Source organism: Ascaphus truei, chromosome 17 (assembly GCF_040206685.1).
Source record: "Ascaphus truei isolate aAscTru1 chromosome 17, aAscTru1.hap1, whole genome shotgun sequence".
NCBI lineage: Eukaryota > Metazoa > Chordata > Amphibia > Anura > Ascaphidae > Ascaphus > Ascaphus truei.
In genome coordinates this window covers 34,266,622-34,289,787 of record NC_134499.1, presented here as the reverse complement: position 1 = coordinate 34,289,787, position 23,166 = coordinate 34,266,622, and the positions used below count along the sequence as shown (strand labels likewise).

At 39.5% G+C, this 23,166-nt stretch overlaps 1 protein-coding gene across 36 annotated transcripts in view; it reads right to left on the bottom strand.

Moving 5' to 3' along the window:
• Positions 1–22,294, bottom strand: part of CADPS (calcium dependent secretion activator) — a 312,099-nt gene extending 289,805 nt beyond the window's left edge. For 15 of the 36 annotated variants that reach the window (XM_075574737.1, XM_075574741.1, XM_075574746.1 and 12 more), the window contains exon 1: positions 21,436–22,291. In XM_075574737.1, the coding sequence (XP_075430852.1) occupies positions 21,436–21,798 (363 nt within the window). In that variant the 5' untranslated portion in view covers positions 21,799–22,291. Of the gene's footprint in view, positions 1–21,435 lie in introns of all 36 variants that reach the window. The other 21 variants (XM_075574740.1, XM_075574739.1, XM_075574744.1 and 18 more) reach the window with 5 other exon arrangements.
• Between the last annotated feature and the right edge of the window lie 872 nt (positions 22,295–23,166).

Below are 23,166 nucleotides of genomic sequence, written 5' to 3'. Positions count from 1 at the left end.
AAATACATTTGTATTCTAATACTAGATTAAACTTTTAATACTATCAGAGACAAATTCTAAATCTAGCCCAAACAACTGTATGCTATTGGCTAGGTTCAGTTGAGCTGCTGATGTGTGAGTAACAGGGAACAAAATGTGACACAGCTCGGCAAGAGAATATAATCTGATATTAACCTCCAGTGTAACATATCAAATCTTGTATCCATTTAACAAAAATAGTGTTTGCTTTTGATCAAAGACACATGTTCTATAAGCAACCTCATAAGGAAATGTTATTTATTGTCACATTTTCTGTTTCTTTAATAATTTACAACATACTGTACAAATGTTTTTTGTACATAATCATTCCTTGTGGCAAAAAGAGATTTTCATTAAACGAAACTAAGTTGTCAAGAGATGCCTTCTGAATAAACTAAACCATTCAATGCAGAAACCTTTAAATACAAGATGTTTTTCATTATTTCCGAGGTAATTCGATTTTGGAGTGTTTCTTCATGTGCATGTGATGTGCATTTATATGTCTACAAAATGTCCCTTTTAAAGTGATATAACAGTGTTTTTAAGGCATCAATACTTTTATAACACATTAAACCCTTGGAAAAGAGAACATATTCCATTATTCTAATGGTTTTCGCTGTCTATGCTTTATGTTTTTGTCCTTGAGTCTGTGTATATATACAAAAAGAGACAGATCATTCAATAGAGCGGGTTATTTTTTGGGGCCATTGTCAAAGCATCTTATCTTTCCAGTAAGCAATGCAGCACTTTCCAAATTCAATGTCAATAGAATAGGGGAGTATTACATATTCCAGTAGAAGTCATTAACAGATTGACTCTACAGTTATATTTGATACATGTATAGCCTTAACATGTAGGAATTATATGTGATCTAGATACACACTCATTAAAGTAAAGCACATTTGATAGTGTTTTCAATGCATTACATGCCTATAAAAGAGGGCGGAACGCGTAGGGAAAGAAGACGGCTGCCTAAGCCTGAGGCTATGTTAGGGCAGCATTATTTTACAATGTTGGGTATCTTTCAATACTTTTACATTTTAAAAACCTCTTAACTGTGTTGGAACACCCCAAGATAAAACAAAACTGGTTTCACAATTGTTTATCAAGCGAGACAGAGAGCGGGAACCACAACACAGGAGGTGCCGGTCATTGCTTCAGAACATTCCACCTCTTTGGGTCTTGAATCAGAGAATCCTGTATCAGCCATGAGCAAGGAAATGTAACTATATACTGTAAAAGAAAAAGATTTCAAATCTACTCTCCAGGCAAAGTTTTAAAAGCCTGTTGCCAAACTTGTATGAATGGAATTAAAGAGGGACTAAAGCTCAATACGGTTTTGTGGCTCTGGACCTAAATTTGAAAAGCTCAGGGAGCTGAATGATTCATTACAGCAGGGGTTCTCAATGCCAGTCCTCAAGATCCCCAACAGGTCAGGCTTTCAAGATATCCCTGCTTCAGCACAGGTGGCCTAATTAGTAGCTCAGTCCTGAGCCACTAATTGAGTCACCTGTGCTGAAGCTGGGACCGATTGAGCCACCTGTGCTGAAGCAGGGATAGCCTGAACACCTGACCTGTTGGGGGATTTTGAGGACATGATATACTCACAAATGTAGCTGTCCTGACAAAATAGTTTGAAAATTATATTTCTAATAATTGTCTGAATCGGTAAATGAACATATTATTTGGGAAGAGTATAAAGCGACTAACTGGATGAATTGCACAAAAAAAGAAAATACTATAAGAGATAATTTTGGAGGATACCAACTGGGGAATTGAACCCTGAGCCTTTGGATGCAACTAGAGCAATGTCTATGAATGAAAATATAAATCACTGAACTTCACCTGAGCCGGATTTCAAACTTCAGACTAGAGTAGAAAACAAAAGAGCTACTATGCCTTCCCATAGTAGTATATGGATCTGATAGCGCCTCGGCTGGCGGGAGGGGCAACTAGCAGTCGTAGGCTGCGCTTATGGTGCCGGCGACGTGACATTGCGTCAAAACAAATGCATTGCCGCCGTCACGTGCACTTAAAATAAGCACAGCGCAACGGCTTGGTCGCGATCGCTGGAAGTCATCTCTATTTGATTTTTCCAGCAACCGCAGCCTGATGTCACCGCCTCGTCGCCGGCACTATAAGCGCGACCTTAACTATACTGTATATATTAAAATAAATTATTCCTTTACATATTCTGCACCAGGTATATTTCTGCACCTTCTTTTTAATTCAGTAACACACATTTTTTTTGTTTTTGGTTTTGTTTTCAAGAATATTCTGCCATGAGTAAAATGCAGCAATGGCAGAAATTCTAGAAATTGTAAACCCAAGCCAGAGTCCAAAAGATATATCCAACACACGCAAAAATATGTTTTGCAGCAAAAGTTGTCATTAATCACGTTTCACTTCATTGACTCCAGTGACCTTCATACTAACATCAAATGAGAAAATAAGCAAGATTCAATAACTACTCCCCCTTCCCTGCAGGAAGCATTCTCACCAGCAATCAAAGGCACCTTATGAAATGGGACACTTAGGACATTTGGCTATGGAATTCTGATGATACAGTATCTATTCTGTTCACTCATGATGATTCATGGCTTACTAACAAGAGAATGCGATACTCAGGATAAGTTTGTGTTGGAGGTGGGTTGAGACGTACGGATGTCTTTATAAGTGGTTCACCAAAGTTTTCGCAAATTTCACATTTTTGGCACATTTTTGTGAAAGGTCACAATTTTCACCAGTTTTGGCAGAATTCCACCACTTTTCTTCAGTCGTGAAATGGATGTATATAAAGGGCCATCTGACCTGAATTTTGTCAATTTTTAATGTTTGTCAATTTTTTTATTTCCGAAACGATAAAAATGTTTTCGTGGTGTTTTTCCGACAAAAAAGTGCATATTTTCCGACAAAAAAAGTAAGCATGAGCTTACAAACCTTTGCAAAAATCACACACGTCTCTAGACGTGATGTCGAACGAGTGGAAATCACTAGCAGATTTCTATTCTTTTCTATTTTCATTGGCTGAGTTTGTACAATAGTGAATCAAATGATTAAACTGTGTGTATAAGGCCTGTGAGTTTTATTGTAGGTGATCACAGAAACCATGATGGTATCATTTCTACAAAGTGCCTTTGTCACCAGAGACATAACTTTCTTGATTTTATTGAATCAACTTTAGCAACTTTGCATCAAAGGGACATCATTCACAAACAGATGAACCCACCATAATCCATCAAGTCTATGCCTCCAAGTAGCAAAAAGATATCCTTGCGGAAAGAACGGAGCACAGCAAATGCAGAAAGAAGGGGGCTAGATACCGCTGTTAAAAATCCTTTATTCCATGGTAGACATCATGGCATGGGATATGTTAAAAATCTCGAACGCGTTTCGGGCCGTCGCCCTTTGTCAACGAGAATACTCGTTGTGTAAGAATAATGTTGTGTAAGCTTCCTGCTTATTGTGAAAAGAACAATCAAAATCCACACGGCTCAGAAATGTTAATCACGACAGATACAGGTATGAGCAGATACAGTAACTCATTCCAGAGATCACTAGTAGAACAAAGAGAATTCTGATAACTTCAGAAAGTGGAGTAATGTTTGTAATGGCAATTTCAGTTGCCGGATGTTGGCTGTTAATAATTGTTTTCATATAGATTTTTCACTGGAAAAACATCACCATTTTATCTTCATGTCTTATCTTAAAAAAAAAATCGTTATGTGAGCATACATTATATATGCTTGTGAGGTACATGATGTTGATTTAATGTAGGTAAGAAGACATTTGTTAATGTAACAATACTAGGACATTGAAGGTTTCAGTTAACATGTTCATTGCTGGAAATATGTACAATAGAAATAGATTACAATGCTAGTATCATAAAAGCACAACTCCTGAACTACAAATAGACCTTTTGTGGCTCACTATAGTCCTACTGCAAGAAACCAAGATTACTATTGTCAGTTTAGTACAATCCAGAATTTACAATGACTGTCAATGTACTGTAATAAGGGCATTCATATGGGGAATAGAAGACATGGACACTCTATTAGGTCCTGTTTACTTTGTTCATACTGTACTGTATATGTTGATTACTTGTTTGGCTTCCATCTGATTTAGTTTCAGTGAGTGCAATCATCTGAATCCATCTCTGTTCTCTGAGTCATCTGCCTTATTTCTTTACTGCTATTGGGCCTTGCAGCAGCATCTTGATCTACAAAAAGAGCAGCCAACTCCAGTCCTCAAAGGCCACCAGCAGGTCAGGTTTTAAGGATATCCCTGCTGCAGCACAGGTGACTCAGTCGTTGACTGAGTCAGTGATCGAGCCACCTGTGCTGAAGCAGGGATATCCTTAAAACCTGACCTGTTGGTGGCCCTTGAGGACTGGAGTTGGCCACTCCTGATCTACAACATTTCACAAGACAAGAGTTATATGCGGCTCAAAAGAGACAAATACGACTACAATTACTATCAAATCTACAAGTGCAGCTAAAGTACACGATTGAAAATTAGGGAGGTTAATGCATGGCTAAGGAAGTGGTGTAGGAAAGCAGGGGTTGGGTTTTTTAGAGCACTGGGAGTCCTCCTCTGAGAGGTGCCATCTTTATAGTAGGGGTGGATTGTACCTCTACGAAGAGGGATCTTCTGTGCTAGGGGGGAGGATGTTACTGTAGAAAGGTTGGAGAAGATTTTAATCCAGAAAGGAGGGGTGAGGGACAAAGAAGATGTAATGGACTGGACAGAATAGTTAGGAATTAGGAAAGTGCTAAGGGTCATGGAGGTGTAGTGGGAGAAGTGGCAGTTTGGCAAACAGGGAGGCAACAATATTAAATACAGATAACACTAATAAACTTCTAAAGACTAAATTCAATTGGAGTAGAAAGGCCGGAACAGATAATATAATAGTACAGACTAGTAAAAACCTTAAGGGCATGCTTGTCAATGCAAGAAGTCTGTCGGATAAAAAGGGGGTGTTTGAATTAACAGCTAGAATGGAGAAGTATGATATCATAGGCATTACTGAAACATGGTCGGATGAAACTTTGGTTAGTTAATTTAGAGGGTTTTTCCCTTATTCAGGAGGATTGAGCAAATAGAAGAGATGATTAAGTATGTTTATATGTTAAACTGGATTTAAACCCTATTGTAAGGGAAGATGTTTATGAAGGCATTGAAAAAAATGTAGAAACTTTGTGGATAGAAATTAGAAGTGGGGGTATAAGTACAAATAACATATTTCTAGGGATATGCTATAAACCACCAAATATCTGTGATATTGAAGAAGTCAAAATACTTTTGCAAAACAAGAAGGCAGCAAAACTAGGTCATGTTTGCAAAATGGATGATTTTTAATTTTCCAGACATAGACTGGAACAATGAGATTAGCATTACAACTAAAGGAAACAGGCTTTGGGGGGGGAGGGGAGCGGGGCTAAAAGACAATTACAGTACCCAAATAGTTGAGGTACCAACCAGGGAGGGGCATTACTGAATTTGGTAATTTCAAGCATTGTAGAAGTCATAACAAATAGTTAAATCAGGAACCATTTGGGAAGCATTGATAATAACATGGTCAAATATGAAATAAATTATTAAAGCCATATTATACAGGTTCAACAAAGACTTTACCCTTTAGAAAGGCAGATTTTAATAAACGAATGAATCATTTACAAGGAATCAATTGGGATGCCATTTTTGCAGGAACAAAGGTAGAAGATAAATGGGCAGTCTTTTAAACGTTGTTAGATAAGTACACTTATTAGGGTATACCCTTGGGTAATATTATTATAAAAGAAACAAGTCTAAACCAATGTGGCTAATTAAACAGGTAGGAGAATAAATGGAAAGGAAAAGGCAGGCATTTAGAGTCTGAAAGTCTGAAGGGACAGAGGCAGAATTATAAGGAATGTAACAAAAGTTGCAAAAGGGCAATCGGATTAGCAAAAATTCAAAACGAAAAAAGGATTGCTTTAGAAAGTAAAATCATCCCTAAAAAGTTCTTCAAGTACCTTAACAAAATGATTAGACAAGAGAATATGGGACCCTTTATATGTGGGATGGACAGGCAAATTTGTGGAGATAAGGAAAAGGCGGAGGTATTAAATACATTATTTGCCTCTGTATTTACCAAGGAGGAGTCAATTGCAAAAATATTGCAACAGGAAAAAAAACACAACCTCTATATTAACCGGAGAATTGGTTAACTGAGGTAGAATTGCACAAGCGGCATGATAAAATTATACTAAATAAAGCACCTGTCCCCGATGGCATACTTCCAAGGGTTCTCATGGAGCTAAGTCCAGTAATAGCCAAACCATTACATTTAATATTCAAGGACTCTATTTCCACAGGCTCAGTACCATAAGTTTGGCGTAAAGCAGATGTGGTGCCTATATTTAAAAAGGGAGCTAGATCACAACCGGGGAATTTACAGGCCTGTAAGCCTGACATCAGTAGTGGCGAAGCTACTTGAAGGTTTAGTATGGGAAAATATTTGGGAATACCTAATAGATAACAACATTATTAGTAATAGTCAGCATGGATTTATGAAGGATAGGTCGTGCCAAACTAACCTTATTTGTTTCTTTGAGGAGGTAAGTAGGAATTTACAGGATAATGCAGTTGATGTGGTCTACTTAGATTTTGTAAATGCTTTTGATATGGTGCCACACAATAAGTTGGTGTACAAAATAAAGGAAATTGGTTTCGGTAAAAATATTTGCACCTGGATTGAAAACTGGTTGAAGGATAGAAAACAGAGGGTTGTCATAAATGTAACCTTTCCAGGTTGGGCTAAATTCTTGGAGTCAGGAATGAATTTATTTTTCCCTTTATGAGATATCATTAGATAATGTGTCTCTGGGGTTTTTTGTTTGCCTTCCTTTGGATCAATATACTGTAAGTAAGGATATAGGATAAAGTATCTGTCGTCTAAATTTACCATAGGTTGAACTTGATGGACACATGTCTTTTTTCAACCTCATCTACAATGTAACTATGTAACTTACAAATTAAATGGAACAAAATTAGGTCAATCCTTGATGGAGAAGGATTTACAGTAGGAGTGTTTGTAGAAATCAAGCTTAGCAATAGTGCACAATGTCAGGCAGTTGCTGCAAAGGCAAATAAGATCTTATATTGCATTAAACGGGGTATGGGTGGAAAGGAAGAAAACATAATTATGTCACTGTATAAAGCATTAGTGAGACCACATCTTGAATATGGAGTACAATTTTCTAAACGTGACTCCCGATTTAAAAACACCTCCTTTCGCCGCGCATCTGCATTTCTCTCCTCTCTGCATTTCTCTCCGCGGCTCTCGTCTCTCTCCGCTCTCTCTTGTAGACTTCTCTAGCGCAGAGGAGGGTCACATGACACACACACATCCCCCTATTCAACGTGGAATTTTCTTTTTTCCTTTAAGCCTTCAATATTTTATTGCTAACAGACACATACACACCCCCCTACACCACGTGGGAGTTGAACATGAATACATTTTATATAATACACATGCAGGAATCGAACTCAGGACCTTCCATTTGTTAGACCAATTCTTTACCTGCTACACCACAGCCGCAGAGAGCCGCAGAGAGCCAGAGAGAAATGCAGGTGCCGGTAAGTCGCGCCGCGAAATGTACGTGATCCCGGGTTATAACGCGGTCTCATTCTGTGGTTATAACGGGGTTCAGCTGTATATTGAATGCCAATACAAGGAGCTTTTAAAAGAACTATTCATCCCAAGGGCAGTACAAACAATACAGAGTCACCCCTAACGTTGAAGTGAAGGAGATTTCACTAGTAACAAAAGGAAAGCATTATTAATAGTAAGGGCAGTTACAATGGGAAATTCATAATTACTCATGGAGACTGTGATGGCAGAAAGAATAGATATTTTCAAAGAAAAGTTGGACATCTTTTTAGAAAGGAACGGTATACAGGGATATACCAAATAAGTAAACATGGGAAGGATGTTGATCCAGAGAGAAATCTGATTGCCATTATTGAAGTCAGGAAGGAATTTATTTTTTGCCCTTATGAGACATCATTGGATAATGTTTCACTGGGGTTTTGTTTGCCTTCCTCTGGATCAATATACTGTAAATACAAATATAGGATAAGTATCTGTCGTCCAAATTTAGCATAAGTTGAACTCAATAGATTTTTTTTTTAACCTCATCTACTATCTAACATTTCACAGGGCAAGAGTTAAATGTGGCTCAGACGGAGAGAAATACAATCACATCTACAAGTGCAGATGAAGTACAGTATATGACTGAAAGTTCAAGCCAGCATTGCTAGCACAGAACACTGCATACAGTAATCGCTTCTACCGAAGTTTAATTTAGCACCAGGATGACTATTTTGGTTTATCACATTATAGGTTACCATGTGCAGTCGGATCACATAGGTTCTTATAATCATTTTGCTCTGTTGCCAGAAATAGAATTGATCATTATGGATTTCCCCAGACTCAGAGAAATGATCTGCCTGCAAAATACTGGGAATTATTTTCTTTAAAAAATCAATTGCCATAATAACTATTTGCAAATAGCTAATAATTTAACCAGATGGGAAATAGGCTTAGCTTGATGTCTAGTGGTTAGAGAAGGGCTAAGATGTACATACAATATTTTGTTTTCAGTTCCTGCATCAGTTAATACAATTATCCAATGCCATTTCCTGTGTTCTTGTGTAATTCTTGGTTTCTTGAGCTTCAGTTCACCTACATGTAAATGTTTTGTTCAACTGTATTCATTATTATTGTTACTGTATTTATTAACGCATTTTTATAGTAGATACAAAACAATGAAATAACGGTGTAAACTTATATAAGCAGTGTAAAATAAAGTAGTGCAGTACAACATTACATTAGTTTCATATTACCTACACCTTGAAGGGGCTTTGAAAGCCATGTCCACAATAATTGAATATATGAAGTACACTAATGTTGGTCCACTAAAAGATATCACAACCCACGGAAATATCAAAATATGGTTAAATAGTTTTTTAAAGAAAGGAAAACTATATTATTGACCCGGAATGTCGGTGGAATAAGCTGATAAGTAGAATATTGTAATAAAAATGGGCACAACTAAATATAGACGCCGTTACTCTGTAAGGTGTGATAGTGCAGATGACATGTTCTCGCATAAAAAGTCCCATTGACTTTTATGGGGCTTTTTATGCGATAGCACAGCGTGCCAAAACCAAAGCAGAGTGCACTCCCTTGTCACAGTTGCATGGGGTTTACCATGGGATCATGTCCAGTTTGATTAATGATCCCAATTGGCTTTAGAAGTCATGTCCATTGTCCTAAATCTTTGTTAGTACTCTGCACCCAAAAATGGCCAGAGGCAATATTTTAATGTCATCCATTAGAAAATGATGCACATTTATCTTCCAGAGCAAAAAAAACCTCTCTTCTATAGCAAGACTCGAAATGTTGAAGTTTTGTATTACATGCGGGGGGGATGCAATAAAACAGAATTTTTTAATTTCAAATGTAGGCTTATTAGTATTCATGGATAATGGTGCATTGAGTCGGTTTGTGACATGCCATTGCGTTCTCTGGGAGAACTTGCCCGGTCATTTTGTGATTTCAACAAGCTGACAGAAAGATAAATGCTGCTCCCAAAGTAGCTTTTAGATGATCAAACCTACTCACACAAGACAGAGGGTGGCACATTTTACAGGTGTGCAGCTCTCCCAGAGCTTACAATGCCTTCAAATAATCGTAAGCCATATTCATTCAGAACACATGCAACATGTTATTTCTCTTCCATTGTCTAAATTTAGCATAGATTGAACTTGATGGACGTATGTCTTTTTTCAACCTCATCTACTATGTAACTATATAAACCAATGTGAATGTGTATACATATGGCCAAGAGACTTGTCGTGGATCAAGTTGCTGCTACAAGGCCATTATAGCATATCTTTCTAATGCCATTTAATTGAGCTCTTCAGTGACATTTTTACTCAATGAAAGTCAAAAAGACCTTATTTTGATTAGCGCTTGTTGCTTTAATGCTGAAAGTTACCCAGTTAGTTCTTCCTTAGACCCCCGCGGGCCTCTGGCATCAATCCTGTGCTGAAAAAAATAAAAATATTTTAATGTGGGGGCACAGGGGGTGGGTGGGTTGTGTATTTGTGGTTATTACATATTGTAATGTTTGTTGGGGGCAGAGGGGGTGAGTGAAGAGCCAAGTACCCGCTTCACTCACCCCCTCTGCCCTCAATAAACCTGCTATTGTGCCTTAACCCCTTTATTGCCTTAGTGGCTATCCGCTAAGGTAATGAAGCTGCTTTAATGTTATTTTTATTTATAGTGTGGTGGAGCATAGGGTCTCCTAAGCTAAACCGCGTTGGTTCCTTCCTCAGGGAACCCCTGCTTCCCGAGTTATAGTCCCCGGTATGGGGCATCAGGTGCCGGTATCGCCTTCATTTTTAAAACTTCCTCGTCACGTGACTGTGGGATTTTAATACTGGGGGAGATACCGGCACCCCATACCAGGGCCTGTAACTCGGGAAGCAGGGGGTCCCCGGACCTCAAATCAATGAGGCTCTGCTCCGGAGACCCCCTCTGCAGTACACTAATATTACATTTTAAATTAAAAAAGTTTGATCTCTGGCGAGATTTGCGCAGGGAGAGGCGGCTCTCTCTCTGCAGCAGAAATAAATTAGCCGGGTGAGCCCTTTTCAGACGGGCGATCATCACGTCGCCAGTTTTGCAAATGTTGCTATCACAGGTATTCTGGGCTTTCTGCATATCGTCATAGCAATGCTGTAAAAACTGGCAATTTAAACAGCCCGTCAATTTTTTTTCCCCAGCGCTTAGTGCACAGGCCCCTGTGTGAGCAGTGGAATACCATCCAAATACACAAATAGTGTTGCACGTACCTTCTCTTATTACAAAACTCCCCTCTCCAGATTCAATCTACAAAATAACTGCTACTACTTGTATTTAATAACATGAATGTATATTGATGTTGTCCCAATCAGTGATAATAAAAACATCGCCAATCAATGTTCATTTCTGTAGGATGATTACGGCTATTACAACACTATTTGTGATTTAGCGGAAATTATATTTCAGCTAAAGTACAAAGTATGTGTGGTGAAGGGTGTATGATACGAAAGTATAGATATATTCAAGCTCAAAAGAAAAATACAAAAAGAACCATAAAAGAAAATGCTATATTAAAAAACAGCTTAGTGCTGTGACAGTCAATGCATTTTTTTGGCAAAAAGCATTTTTTCTATTGATTGTTGTTTTTTATTTTTCTGTTTATTGTTTGGCTTAAATTGTTTGTAATTTGGATGGCTTGTTTAAATTTCATTTTCCGATTGTTTAGCGTTTTTCATTTAATAATTTATTTGTTGACTACTTGTTTAAATTCATTATTTGTTTTGTTGGCTAGTGTTTAAAATTAATTAATTGATTGGTTGGCTAGCGTTTTTATTTATTTAATTGGTTGACTAGTGCTTTTTTTACATTTAATTGTGGTGTTTAGGTGCTTGTGTATATGTTTTATTATTGCGTATTTTTGGCCTTCATGCTTTTTTATTAGGGTGACCATTGACTGCTATAGTGTCTTATCATGCCCATATTATATGGGTATGATGTACCTCTATGCCAATCAATGGGTATAGGGTGGTATAGTGGTCCCGGGGTGGGTGGTTAGGCCTCCCAGGTGGGTAGCGGGGGAGGATGGGTTAACCCCTTAATTACTATAGCAGTTATTAAACACTAAGGTGATTAAGGGGGTTAGGGGCCATTAGATTGTTTTTTTTCTTGAATTCTTTCTGGCATCGGAGGACATGGCCCTGCAGTATGCTGAAGAGGATGCCCTTCATGATGGCAGGGGTAAGTTGAACATTTTATTTACTTTATTTATGCTGGCTGGCTATTTTTTTATTTTATAATGGACAAATGAGCTATTATCCATATCTGGATAATAGTTATTATAGTAGTATGTGTTTGGGGGGGGGGGGGGGGGTTGGGACAGAGGTGTATTTATTGCAATGTATTTCACTTTTTTCCAACAGGATTGGTACCGCAGGCTAGCGGGGACCTGAGGGGACCACCCAAGGACCCCCAGAAACCCACAGCGACCACCCGAGGACCCACGGACACCCATAGGGACCACCTGAGGACCCCAGGACATCCACGGGGACCACCCGAGGGCCCCCAGACACCTATGGGGACAACTGAAGGCTTTCAGACACCCACGGGGACAATTTGAGGGCCCACGGACACCCACGGGGACCACCTGAGGGTCCCCAGACACCGACGGGGACCACCTGAGGACCCCCGGACACCCACGCAGACCACCTAAGGACCCCTGGACACCAACGGGTACCACCTGAGGACCCCCGGACACCTGCGGGGACCACCCGAGGGCACCCAGACACCTGTGGGGACCACCCGAGGTAAATGCATTTTTATTGTATGGAATTCATAAAATGGGTATCAGCCCCGGAGACTCCCAGCATCAATCCGATGCTGGAAAAAAATGCATTTTTTTCCTGTCCCCTCTCACCGCTTATCGGCAGCTTCTCACCACCTTCCTGCCAACTTTTCCTGGCGGAAGGATATTGAGAGAAAATCTCTATTCTAGAGCTGCGATTACCCTCGATAAGCTAATCGGGACTACTAGAACAAGTTTGAAAACCTGCTGATAAGTGGCTTCTCGCTGTTCGTATGGCGATTTTTTTATTTTCAGATTTTGTTTTGCCAAAAAGGGCTTTTATTGGTGATTTATCAGGGCTTACTGAATATCAGTAGGCTTTTTTGGCGAAAAGGCCTTGATAAGTGGCTTATCAGCGCTTAGTGCATAGGCCCCTTTGTGTTATACCTAAAGATGAGGGAAAAAAGTGAATGCTAAATGTTTTCTATCAATACAGTATTTTTATCATTGAAAACTACTGAAGGGTTTTAAACAGCAAAGCATTGGCTACAATGTGAGAGTTCTTTTGCCATCTCAGTCTACAGAAAACCACAATAGCTTGTTTACAACCAGAGTTAGGCCATGCAAACAAGAAAAGTTGCTTTCAGAAGTAACAAAAATGCATTTCTGTACTTCTCAAAGACCATATTGCCACCTTACGTCCTGTTGGGGACGATGATATTCCACGTATTGCTACACAATCCAAAAGCAAAGGCTTTTTATATTGGCTGTTGAATGAACTCCCTTAAGGGATTTGCTACAAAGTGAAAATGTGTGCAAAGTTGTTTTGTTTTTTACATTTATGTAAACACCCTTATATGCCTGAATTGAGTCAATTGGGTTGAGACTGAGCAGATGGGAAGTTTAATAAAATATGATTACATCAGTATAACTCACCGTCCAAAATAATGATGCATTAGTATTATCTATTAGTGGCATAAGGACATTTGAAGCAAGCTAGTGATTTTATTAAAACCTTAATTCTGTGTTTGAGGATTCAAAAAAGTCGCAAAAAACGTCTGCACTGCACAACTTTGAAACATAGATGGGCTGAGTCAAGTACAAGCTAATCAAAATGATTTACATGGAACACAAGAAGAGATGGGGGAGCTCAATGTGGGAGGAATATGCTTTCTTTCGCTGATGGTCAATGTGGTGTTTAAACCTCCATTGATCCCTCAGAGGAAGATCGGAAAACTCCTTGGATGAGGAGCTAGCATATATGTGTATGATCACAGGGATGAATAAGTAAATAAATAACTTACACGGCCTTGTGTAAGTTGTATCCCATCAAGGTTTCTTTCTTTCTTGCTTCTGGATGGTAGTACTTCTTCCTTCCTGGTCCGTTCTCTTTCTTTACTTCTCTCTGCGTCCTTGATGTTTCTCGTTTCGATAGGTGGACTCTTCACTGTGGTTCGCCTCTCATGTGAATGTAGATATAAACAATAAAGGAAGGCAGTTAGGCATATACAAAAACAGGTCTGCTGCGGTAAAGGGATAAAGCAATATAATACTGCATGTGTCAAATACTGATGGGTAATGTTCCACTCACATGGCCTAATGTGAGTGATCTCCTATCTCCGTATCTTATCAACGCCCGTATGGATAACAGATCTTCAGGTAGGTAAGCATATAACCACTAACCAGAGATCAATCATACAAAACTGGTAGAAGGGAAAATGGTGAGATATACCAAAATACTCACACGGGCCAGTGTGAGTACACACTCGTAGAGGTATCTTTGATGCTCCAGTGGCTAAGGGCAGATAACAATCTAAAATTAAGTGACACTAAGCACTGGAACTGTGCAGCATTGAGAGAGGAACCAGAGGTGCTGTGGAAACACTCTTCACCCGGACGCGGAGATAAGAGACTTTGTGCCCACCAACCACCAAGGGATTCCTTTTGCTGTTATTCCTTCCCCTTTAGAAGCAGCATTGGCTTCTTTGTTTTTATTTCCCATCCCCTTACTGTTTTATTAGTGTTTACTGCTGATTTCTATGTATGCTAGTTCAAAATAAAGTTATCATCACCCATAGTGCTTAGTGTCACTTAATTTTAGATTGTTATCAGCCCTTAGCCACTGGAGCATCAAAGATACCTCTACCAGTGTGTACTCACACTGGCCCGTGTGAGTATTTTGGTATATCTCACCATTTTCCCTTCTACCAGTTTTGTATGATTGATCTCTGGTTAGTGGTTATATGCTTCCCTACCTGAAGACCTGTTATTCATACGGGCGTTGAAAAGATACGGAGATAGGAGATCACTCACATTAGGCCGTGTGAGTGGAACATTACCCATCAGTATTTGACACAAGCAGTATTATATTGCTTTATCCCTTTACCGCAGCAGACCTGTTTTTGTATATGCCTAACTGCATTCCTTTATTGTTTATATCTACATTCACATGAGAGGTGAACCACAGTGAAGAGACCACCTATTGAAACGAGAAACATCAAGGACGCAGAGAGAAGTAAAGAAAGAGAAAGGACCAGGAAGGAAGAAGTACTACCATCCAGAAGCAAGAAAGAAAGAAACCTTGATGGGATACAACTTACACAAGGCCGTGTAAGTTATTTATTTACTTATTCATCCCTGTGATCATACACATATATGCTAGCTCCTCATCCAAGGAATTTTCCGATCTTCCTCTGAGGGATCAATGGAGGTTTAAACACCACATTGACCATCAGCGAAAGAAAGCATATTCCTCCCACATTGTGCTCCCCCATCTCTTCTTGTGTTCCATATCTATCAAGGGTCAGGGATAGACTCTAGTGGGGTATTTTGAGTCACACGAGGATTTTTTAAGAGAACATCAAAAAGGTTGTATTACACCCTTCTTATCTCCAATAAGATATACATATCTAATACTAAGCAACGGTTAGAGCAAGCGCCCGAGTAACACACTACAAAATGATTTACAGGCTGATATCGGAGAATCCATATCCAAATACACAATCATCTGCCAGATTGCTCATACCGGAATCCGAGCTCAGTTTCAGACGGTTTTCTGCCTGTTGTGTTTCCAAGCCTGGTATTTACGCCATCTAATCTGGCTCCTCCAATGCCGTTCCTCTACGGCAGGCATGAGTTCATTGTGCCGCACGGCTTATGGGAGGGGCTGTTGTATTCCTATCCTTTAACTCTTTAGCATTACTTTCTTAAGTAAGGGAAGCAATCATGCTATGTACGTACAGTATCTGTAGCTTGGAGCAGGGAGCTCAACTCCTGCCCTCAAGCCCCCCCCCCCCCCCAAAGGTCAGGTTTCAGGATATCCCAGCTTTAGCACAGGTGGCTCAATCAGAGGCACTGTCAAAGACTGAGCCACCTGTGCTGATGCAGGAACTGATTGAGCCACCTGTGCTGAATCATGGATATCCTGAAAACCTGACCTGTTGGGGGGGTAGTGGGTCTTGAGGACTGGAGTTGAGCACCCCTGGCTTGGAGGATGTACGGCAAATCAAATTTGGGTCCTAACATACAGGACAAAGACCAGATATACTATGGTGTATGGGAGAAAGGCCCACACTATCTAATCTCATATACTGTACATGGCACCTGGAATAGAAAGCCTTGTATTTGTTGTGGGCAGAAGTACCCATTCCAGTGCTGGAGCCAAGTTAATTAACTGCTACTAGATCCCTGCCTGAAGTGACTTTTATTTCTCAGCCCACTTGCTAGTAGAACAAAAAAGACCATCCACCATCCTGTCTCCGGCACTCTGCTTCCGTTATTAACAAATATATATTTTATATAGTGTGGCAAGTTGGGGAAATGCCAAAGCTACTTAATTCAGTAAACTATTATCAAACCTCTTTCACCACCTAAAAATATGTTCATATGTAGGAAATAGGTATTTGTAGCATGCTGGCATTTCTACTGATTAAATATAAAATAAAATTGGTTTATATACTGTACACAACACATAATCAGTCTAATAATATTTTGCATATCAGAAAAGCATGTTTACTGATTTTAATGTTGACAAAAACAATTTCAAACAATATAACACATTCATAGGATTATTTACAGAAGCCAGAAGCATGACGCCTGTACTTACAAATCCAGACAGTCGGTAAAAGGACCTTCAATACTATCACAGCAATTGAACCCTATGGAAAATCTGAGATTTTCTGTGTTATAATGTAATATTCTGCGATATGAGCGCAGGAAATTACCCTCGCTACATCTGCAATTTTGCTTCCAACATGTACAGAAAATGTGGTTTGTAATACAGTATGTAAGTTTCTGTTTTACATTATGTTCTAGAGCAAATTGCCTTTGGCCCATGTATGAACAATAAAATATCTTTAGTCCATCTATAATTAATTATAATGATAGGACATGAACAACAGTGGACATGCTATAGCTATCTCAACTCTTCTATATAGAACATGTGTGGTATAGTATGTACACTGTAAAATCAGGCTTTTTCATTTGGTACCCTATATCTGACAGAATACAGAAATAAGTCTCACTGCAAAAACATATTAAGAATGCAGCCAAAATATTTTTTGATAAAGACATTTTCAATAAAACACTAGTTCTGTCACCCATGGAGAGCTACTGTATAGATATTTAGCAGGTTTCATTGAACCAACATGAACCTTTTTTCATAGATCTTGAGATGGAGATTTGTAATGATATTATTCCATTGTGAATCCTTTTTACTTTGATCTTCAGTCTATTGTTAATGGTAGAAAGACATGTTTCTCTTATTAACTTTATAACATGCAACTGCAAATTTTTACATGTGTATTGGCAATAAACAGATGAAATTGACTTGCATCGAATTAGCTTTCCCGCCCTATAAATCAATCAAATTTGATTTAGCATATGTAAAACCACTGAGCATTCAAATCCCACGTAAATTACAGAATATCTTTTATACATACCCTAATGGACATCTGTTAAGATTAGTTATGGAAAATGGCTATCACCATGGACAGATGGCATTTATCTTTTTTGGTAAATGACCTTATATTTTATATACTTCTGAAACAATATATTTTCCTTGTGACACGGTGTAATGTGTCATGTGTTGTTGTTCATCTGAGGTTGTATTTACCTAATTTTTAGACCTGCTAAGGAACAGATGATTGTTATTATGTGATATGTAAAACCATGGAATTCAAAGAGGGTGTACTTTCTTTTTCACGTGACTGTAAGTTACACTTAACCCTCTGTGAATTTGGGATCAAGGTCAATATGGGGAAGACATGTTGGCACATTTTCTCTATACTTCAAGGATAACTTAAAGTACAAAGTACAAGTGTATTCGTGTGTCTGGGGTACCCTGGTTCAGCACCCACACCCACTACTGTTTGTTATATTCAATAAATTCATTTTCCTATGCTTTGGATACAAAAAAAAAATAGTTTGTCTGATTTGAAGTTTAGGATGAACTTATTCCACTATTTTATCACGTTGAGAGATATGAAAGCTTTTTACAAAAGAGTGCTAATTTACATGCTGCATTGTTATAAAGATCAAATCGGTTTACACACTTGGGCAATAGGATTTACTTAAGCCAGGGGTTCTCAACTGCAGTCCTCAAGACCCCAGAACTGGTCAAGTTTTCAGGTTATCCCTGCTTCAGCACAGGTGGTGCAGACAAAGACTGAGCCACTGATTGAGCCACCTGTGCTGAAGCTGGGATATCCTAAAAACCTGACCTGTTGGGAGGTCTTGAGGACTGGAGTCGAGAACCTCCGACTTAAGCTAAAGAGTTCGGCAGTGCCATTACCTGTAAAATATGGACATGTTATAATTTCTGGCATTAAATGATTAAATGTTTCACCTGGCTTTTTTAAGTATGTGACTACAGCTACAGAAGTGGTTTTAACATACGGGTACTGTGTAACTATTGCATCACTGTTTACCGTAAATCAAAGCTGGCGCTCTCATAGGTGCTAGTGAAGTCACCTAACCTTCACGTCAAGTATAAACAAACCAAGCAGCAATCCCTTTGTCTAACTACCACATATTGTGCTGCAATATCTCCTGAGACAAGGCACGGCAACATCTCCTGAGAGAGGAGTCAGAAAGGGCTTCTTACAGTATGTGTCAAGTGCCATTCCTGTCCCCATCACATTTGACAATAAAGGGATCCATAAAGAAAACAAACAAATAGCACTAAAGGGACATCTCATATTTCATTGGATTATTGTGTATTTACAGGTCTCCCCAGAAAGTATGTGTTTAAAGGTCCTGCAGCAAACAGAGCAATTCATCATTGGTTAGCTAGAGTGGTCTTCTGGCATAAACCTATTTTATTTACAGGGGGATACGACATAGTCTTAGTAGATATGTGATACTGAAATAGAGGAATTACTGTTTTGCCTGTAAATATATGTATAGTCATTATTTGGTTTACCCCACTTGTAAAATATTTGATTTATATACTGTAAATAAAAAAACATTTGAGCTGGATATTGGCATCAAAAGTTAATTGCATTTCCAGCAGCATTGTACAAAATGTGTGCAATGCACGGATTCTTCCAGCGATTTCTGTAAATATCTTTATACCGTGAAATATGATTGTCAGTGCGGGATTACCACATATTTCCCTACATTATAAGACATCCTTTTCAGACAAAATCACAGATGATCAGCATTACAGCTCTGCTAATCATCCCACAACACACAGTCAATGAGTCTTAAATGAGTATATATTGTTTTACTTTTTAGAATGTATATGAAGATGTAGGTGTAGTGTGTTAATATTGCTGCACTGCACTAGAAACCTTAAAACAATTCACACATCTTCTATTCTTTTAATGCATCTGAGAAAATGCAACATAATAAATGGTGTATACCATTCGTGCAGCACTGAGGGGTTTGTACGTGCTTCTCTTCTGTCAACGGGTGTCATTTCCTAGCCTTTTCTAAGAATATGTTCGGTAAAGTATTGAGAATATCACCATCCAATTAAAATGACAAGTGGAGATAACCAATTTACGTTGTCGTATTGCTTTTATTATTTGATCATTAAAACAAATCTCTCAACTTTATATCCCAAATTAGCAGTGGGAGTAAACTTTTCTGCCTTCAAAGAGAGTTCAAAGGGGATTCTATTATTGCCATACAATCGAATACACAACTGCTAGGACTAAGGCTGCAACCAACACAGGCAAGGATCTTTGATGTATTGTAAGTCATATGCAGTAGCTAGCCAATTTCCATTACAGCAAAAGCACCTTCAGAGACTTTTAGACTTAGCCAAATGAAATGACCCTTACAATCTTACATTTTTTTCCCAACCCTATCTTACTACAGTAGCTGCATTCAGTGCTATAGGGGAATGTAATGCACTACCCCAGAGCCCAGAAATGATTAAATGCTGCTGCAGTCATTCCTGTTCTGAGACAGCTTTCATGTACCAAATAAGTATATTGATTCAACAGATAATATTCATTAAAAGCATGTGGGTTACAACACAGTGCACTTGGTTGAACATTGCTATCTGCTTTTGCAATGTCACAATAACAATGAATGAGGGAATCTTTTTATTTAGTTCTATAAAAAGTGAAATAGGCTGAAAAAGACATCCGGTATACAAACTGCTCCCCCCCACCCCCCTATATGAATAGTGCTTGTTATTCATAATGGTGGGAAAAACAAATGATTTATGTTGTTGTATTTCTCTGTACCCACTGCTCCCCCCCCCCCCCTCTCTGCCCCCCTCTGTTGGAAGCTGATCTGTAGATGGCGCTGTTGCTTGAGACCTTCGCTGGTAATGACGCCTGTGAAGGAGATGGGTTTAGGGGAAGGCGCAGATGCGGTGATTCTGTAGTTCCACTTGATATACTCTCCTAACGTGAGCCCAAAGAGACTGGAAAAAAATCGATGCACCTATCTACTCCTATATGCGAATCCGCCTTCCCTATCCACCAAACACACCACTAGTTTCCCGAGTAACCAGGGAAGGCCTGGCTTCTTCTAGAGCCTTATCAGTGGTAGACATCATTACCCTCTCATCATGTGTGTGCTTGGTTACTCTCTGCTTTTTACCACTATACTGATTCCCTTGGTTATTGCTGGACATCTGATACCCTCCAGCTCAGCTCAAAGGGTCTGATCAAGTTATATCATCCCTGAAGTCTCCTTAGTCCATTTCACCCTGCACAGCTCAAGCATCCCGGTTACAGGCAACAATCTCATGTAAATGCTTCTACTGCTTTATTTTCATTGTTTTGCATACTAAGGCACAGCACATAGCACTGAATGTCTAAGGACCACATAAGTAAAATATGAGCGATCTACAGAAGACTATTGTATTGAAATGGCATAAATCTAAATCCAGTAAGTGCGGCTCCATTGCAGTAAATTAGGTTACCAAGTCCTATTTCCTAATGAGGGATACTAACTCCAAATGCTAGCACGTTACAGGCCGCCTCCATAATATCACACTTATATATGTGTGTGTGTGTGTCTGTGAGAGAGAGAGGATTGGGGAGCACACTTAACTAGTATTGGTCATGGTTCTACTATCAGAGTACCTACCAGGCACTCTACAATAATAACAAGGGGATAGGCACACCATAAATATGCACACACCTGTCTTTTATTGGCCCAACGTTTCTGCTGACGGCTCCAGAGGGTAGCCGAACCGCTGGGCCAATAAAATACACTTATTTGCATATTTATAGTGTGTCTTTCCGTTTGAGAGAGTGAGTGAGTGTATGTATATATATGCAGACCTTTCTATGACATGTGAATGTGCTTACAATTAATATTTGTATTTTTTATATATATATATATATATATATATATATATATATATATATAATATATATATATATATATATATGTATATATATATATATATATGTATATATATATCTCGTACACATGGAGTTAACCCCTTCCTGGCAGTAGCAGGCTCCATGCTTATTATAGAGACACAGAATCCCCCCTCCCCTCCCTCCCATTGTTCTCCTTTTTTTTTTTTTACCTTCTGCTGCCTCCTCGCCATGTCCGTGGGCTGCTTGGCATTGAAGGGGTAGGCGATGCACCTCATCACGAACACGTAGAGCTGGAGTTTCCTCTTCCTCTCCTCTTCCTCCCTCTGCAGCTTCTCCAGCTCTTCCTTCTCCTTCTCGCTCACCACCGAAGGGCTGGGGCTGGAAGGCCGGACGCTGCTGCTGCTCCGGCTGCTGCTGGGTTGTAACCCGCCACCACCCCCGCCACCACCCCCGGAGCTCTCGCTGGTCCGGCTAGGGGACAGGCGAGCTCCGGTCGCCGGGGCCAGCACCTCCTTGCATTCCTCTTCCACCATCTCTTCGGACTCCTCCTCGCTGGACGACGGGTCCAACATCTCGGCGGTGAAGCGATGCAAAGGGAAGGAGGGATCCTGCTGGAGGGGACTGTGGCTGGGGGAAATGGGTATTAAACCCAGTAATCCTATAGATATTATATATATATATATATATGGTAAAATCAGTGGCTGGAGAAATCGGTATTAAACCCAGCTATCCTATAAGGGATATATATATATATATATATATATATATATATATATATATATAGTATATATATATAGTATATATATGTGGCAAAATCAGTGGTCAGCTGGATGTCCACCCTGACAGCCGGAGCGTGCGATCACACAGGAGTTGCAAGCTGTTGTTGCAGCTAAGTGCAGAATCGGCATCTTCTCCACCGGGGAGGTAGCGAGGGCTGCTTACGTGTTTATCGATTTAACTCTCTCCTCCCCGCCGAGGACCCGCCTGCGCTGGGGAAGGAAAGGCTGGGGGTGGTTGATGGGTTTGTGGCTGTTGCAGTAGTGATGATGGGGGGGTGGGCTTCCTTTCTGGGGGGTGGAGTGTGGTGGGGGGGCTGAGGGGTGGGTTTTCCTTTCTGCTCTAGTCTCAGTCCATAGGGCCAGTGATAAATCCGATGGGCGCAGGGAGCTGACCAGAGTGCTGAATGTGAGCAGAGACTGCAGGCAGAGGGAGGAGGAGGATCTGTCTGTCTGATCAGCACCACTTTCTGCTGCAGCCACGTACAGATCAGTGTCACATTATTACCCCTTCCTATGGTGTCTTCACATGGAGATGGATGCACATTTAGCACCTCTGCATTTACTCTGTGTATGTGTGTGTGTGTCTGTGTCGCAAGTCAATGGGAAATGGCTGTGGCCATTGAAGAATTCTGAACATTAATGTATCAATGAAATAGCACATTTGGGAGGGTTGTGTGGGGTGCTGGTCAGTGAATTTGAATGAAACCAACCTTGTGAGTATACTAGGCTTCTGGTATCACATGGTAAGGTTTATTATGTAACAGCTGGACCTACTACTACAATTAATAGTTATTAGTATATTTAACTATGGGTTGTTTGTTGATCTGTAATAACTATGAGTTGCTTGCAACTAGTATATATTCATTGCAAAGACATTAAATAATGGTCTTTGGATGGGCTTTTTTTTACTACATATACGATGTGCATTTTGTGTTACTGTATTTAAAAAGTTCCCAAACAAGAAATGTTTGTAGTGAGAATGTAAATAAATTTTTTTTAAAATACAAACTCACAAGTTATGATAGCATAGCAATGCACCAGTGTCTAGACAATCCCTAAATCATAGTGTTTTCTGTAGTATATTATGAGACCCATGCCTTAAGGGAACAAAGCATGTTTTCCACCATATGGGAGGTCACAAAAAGGATTTTCCGCCTGAAA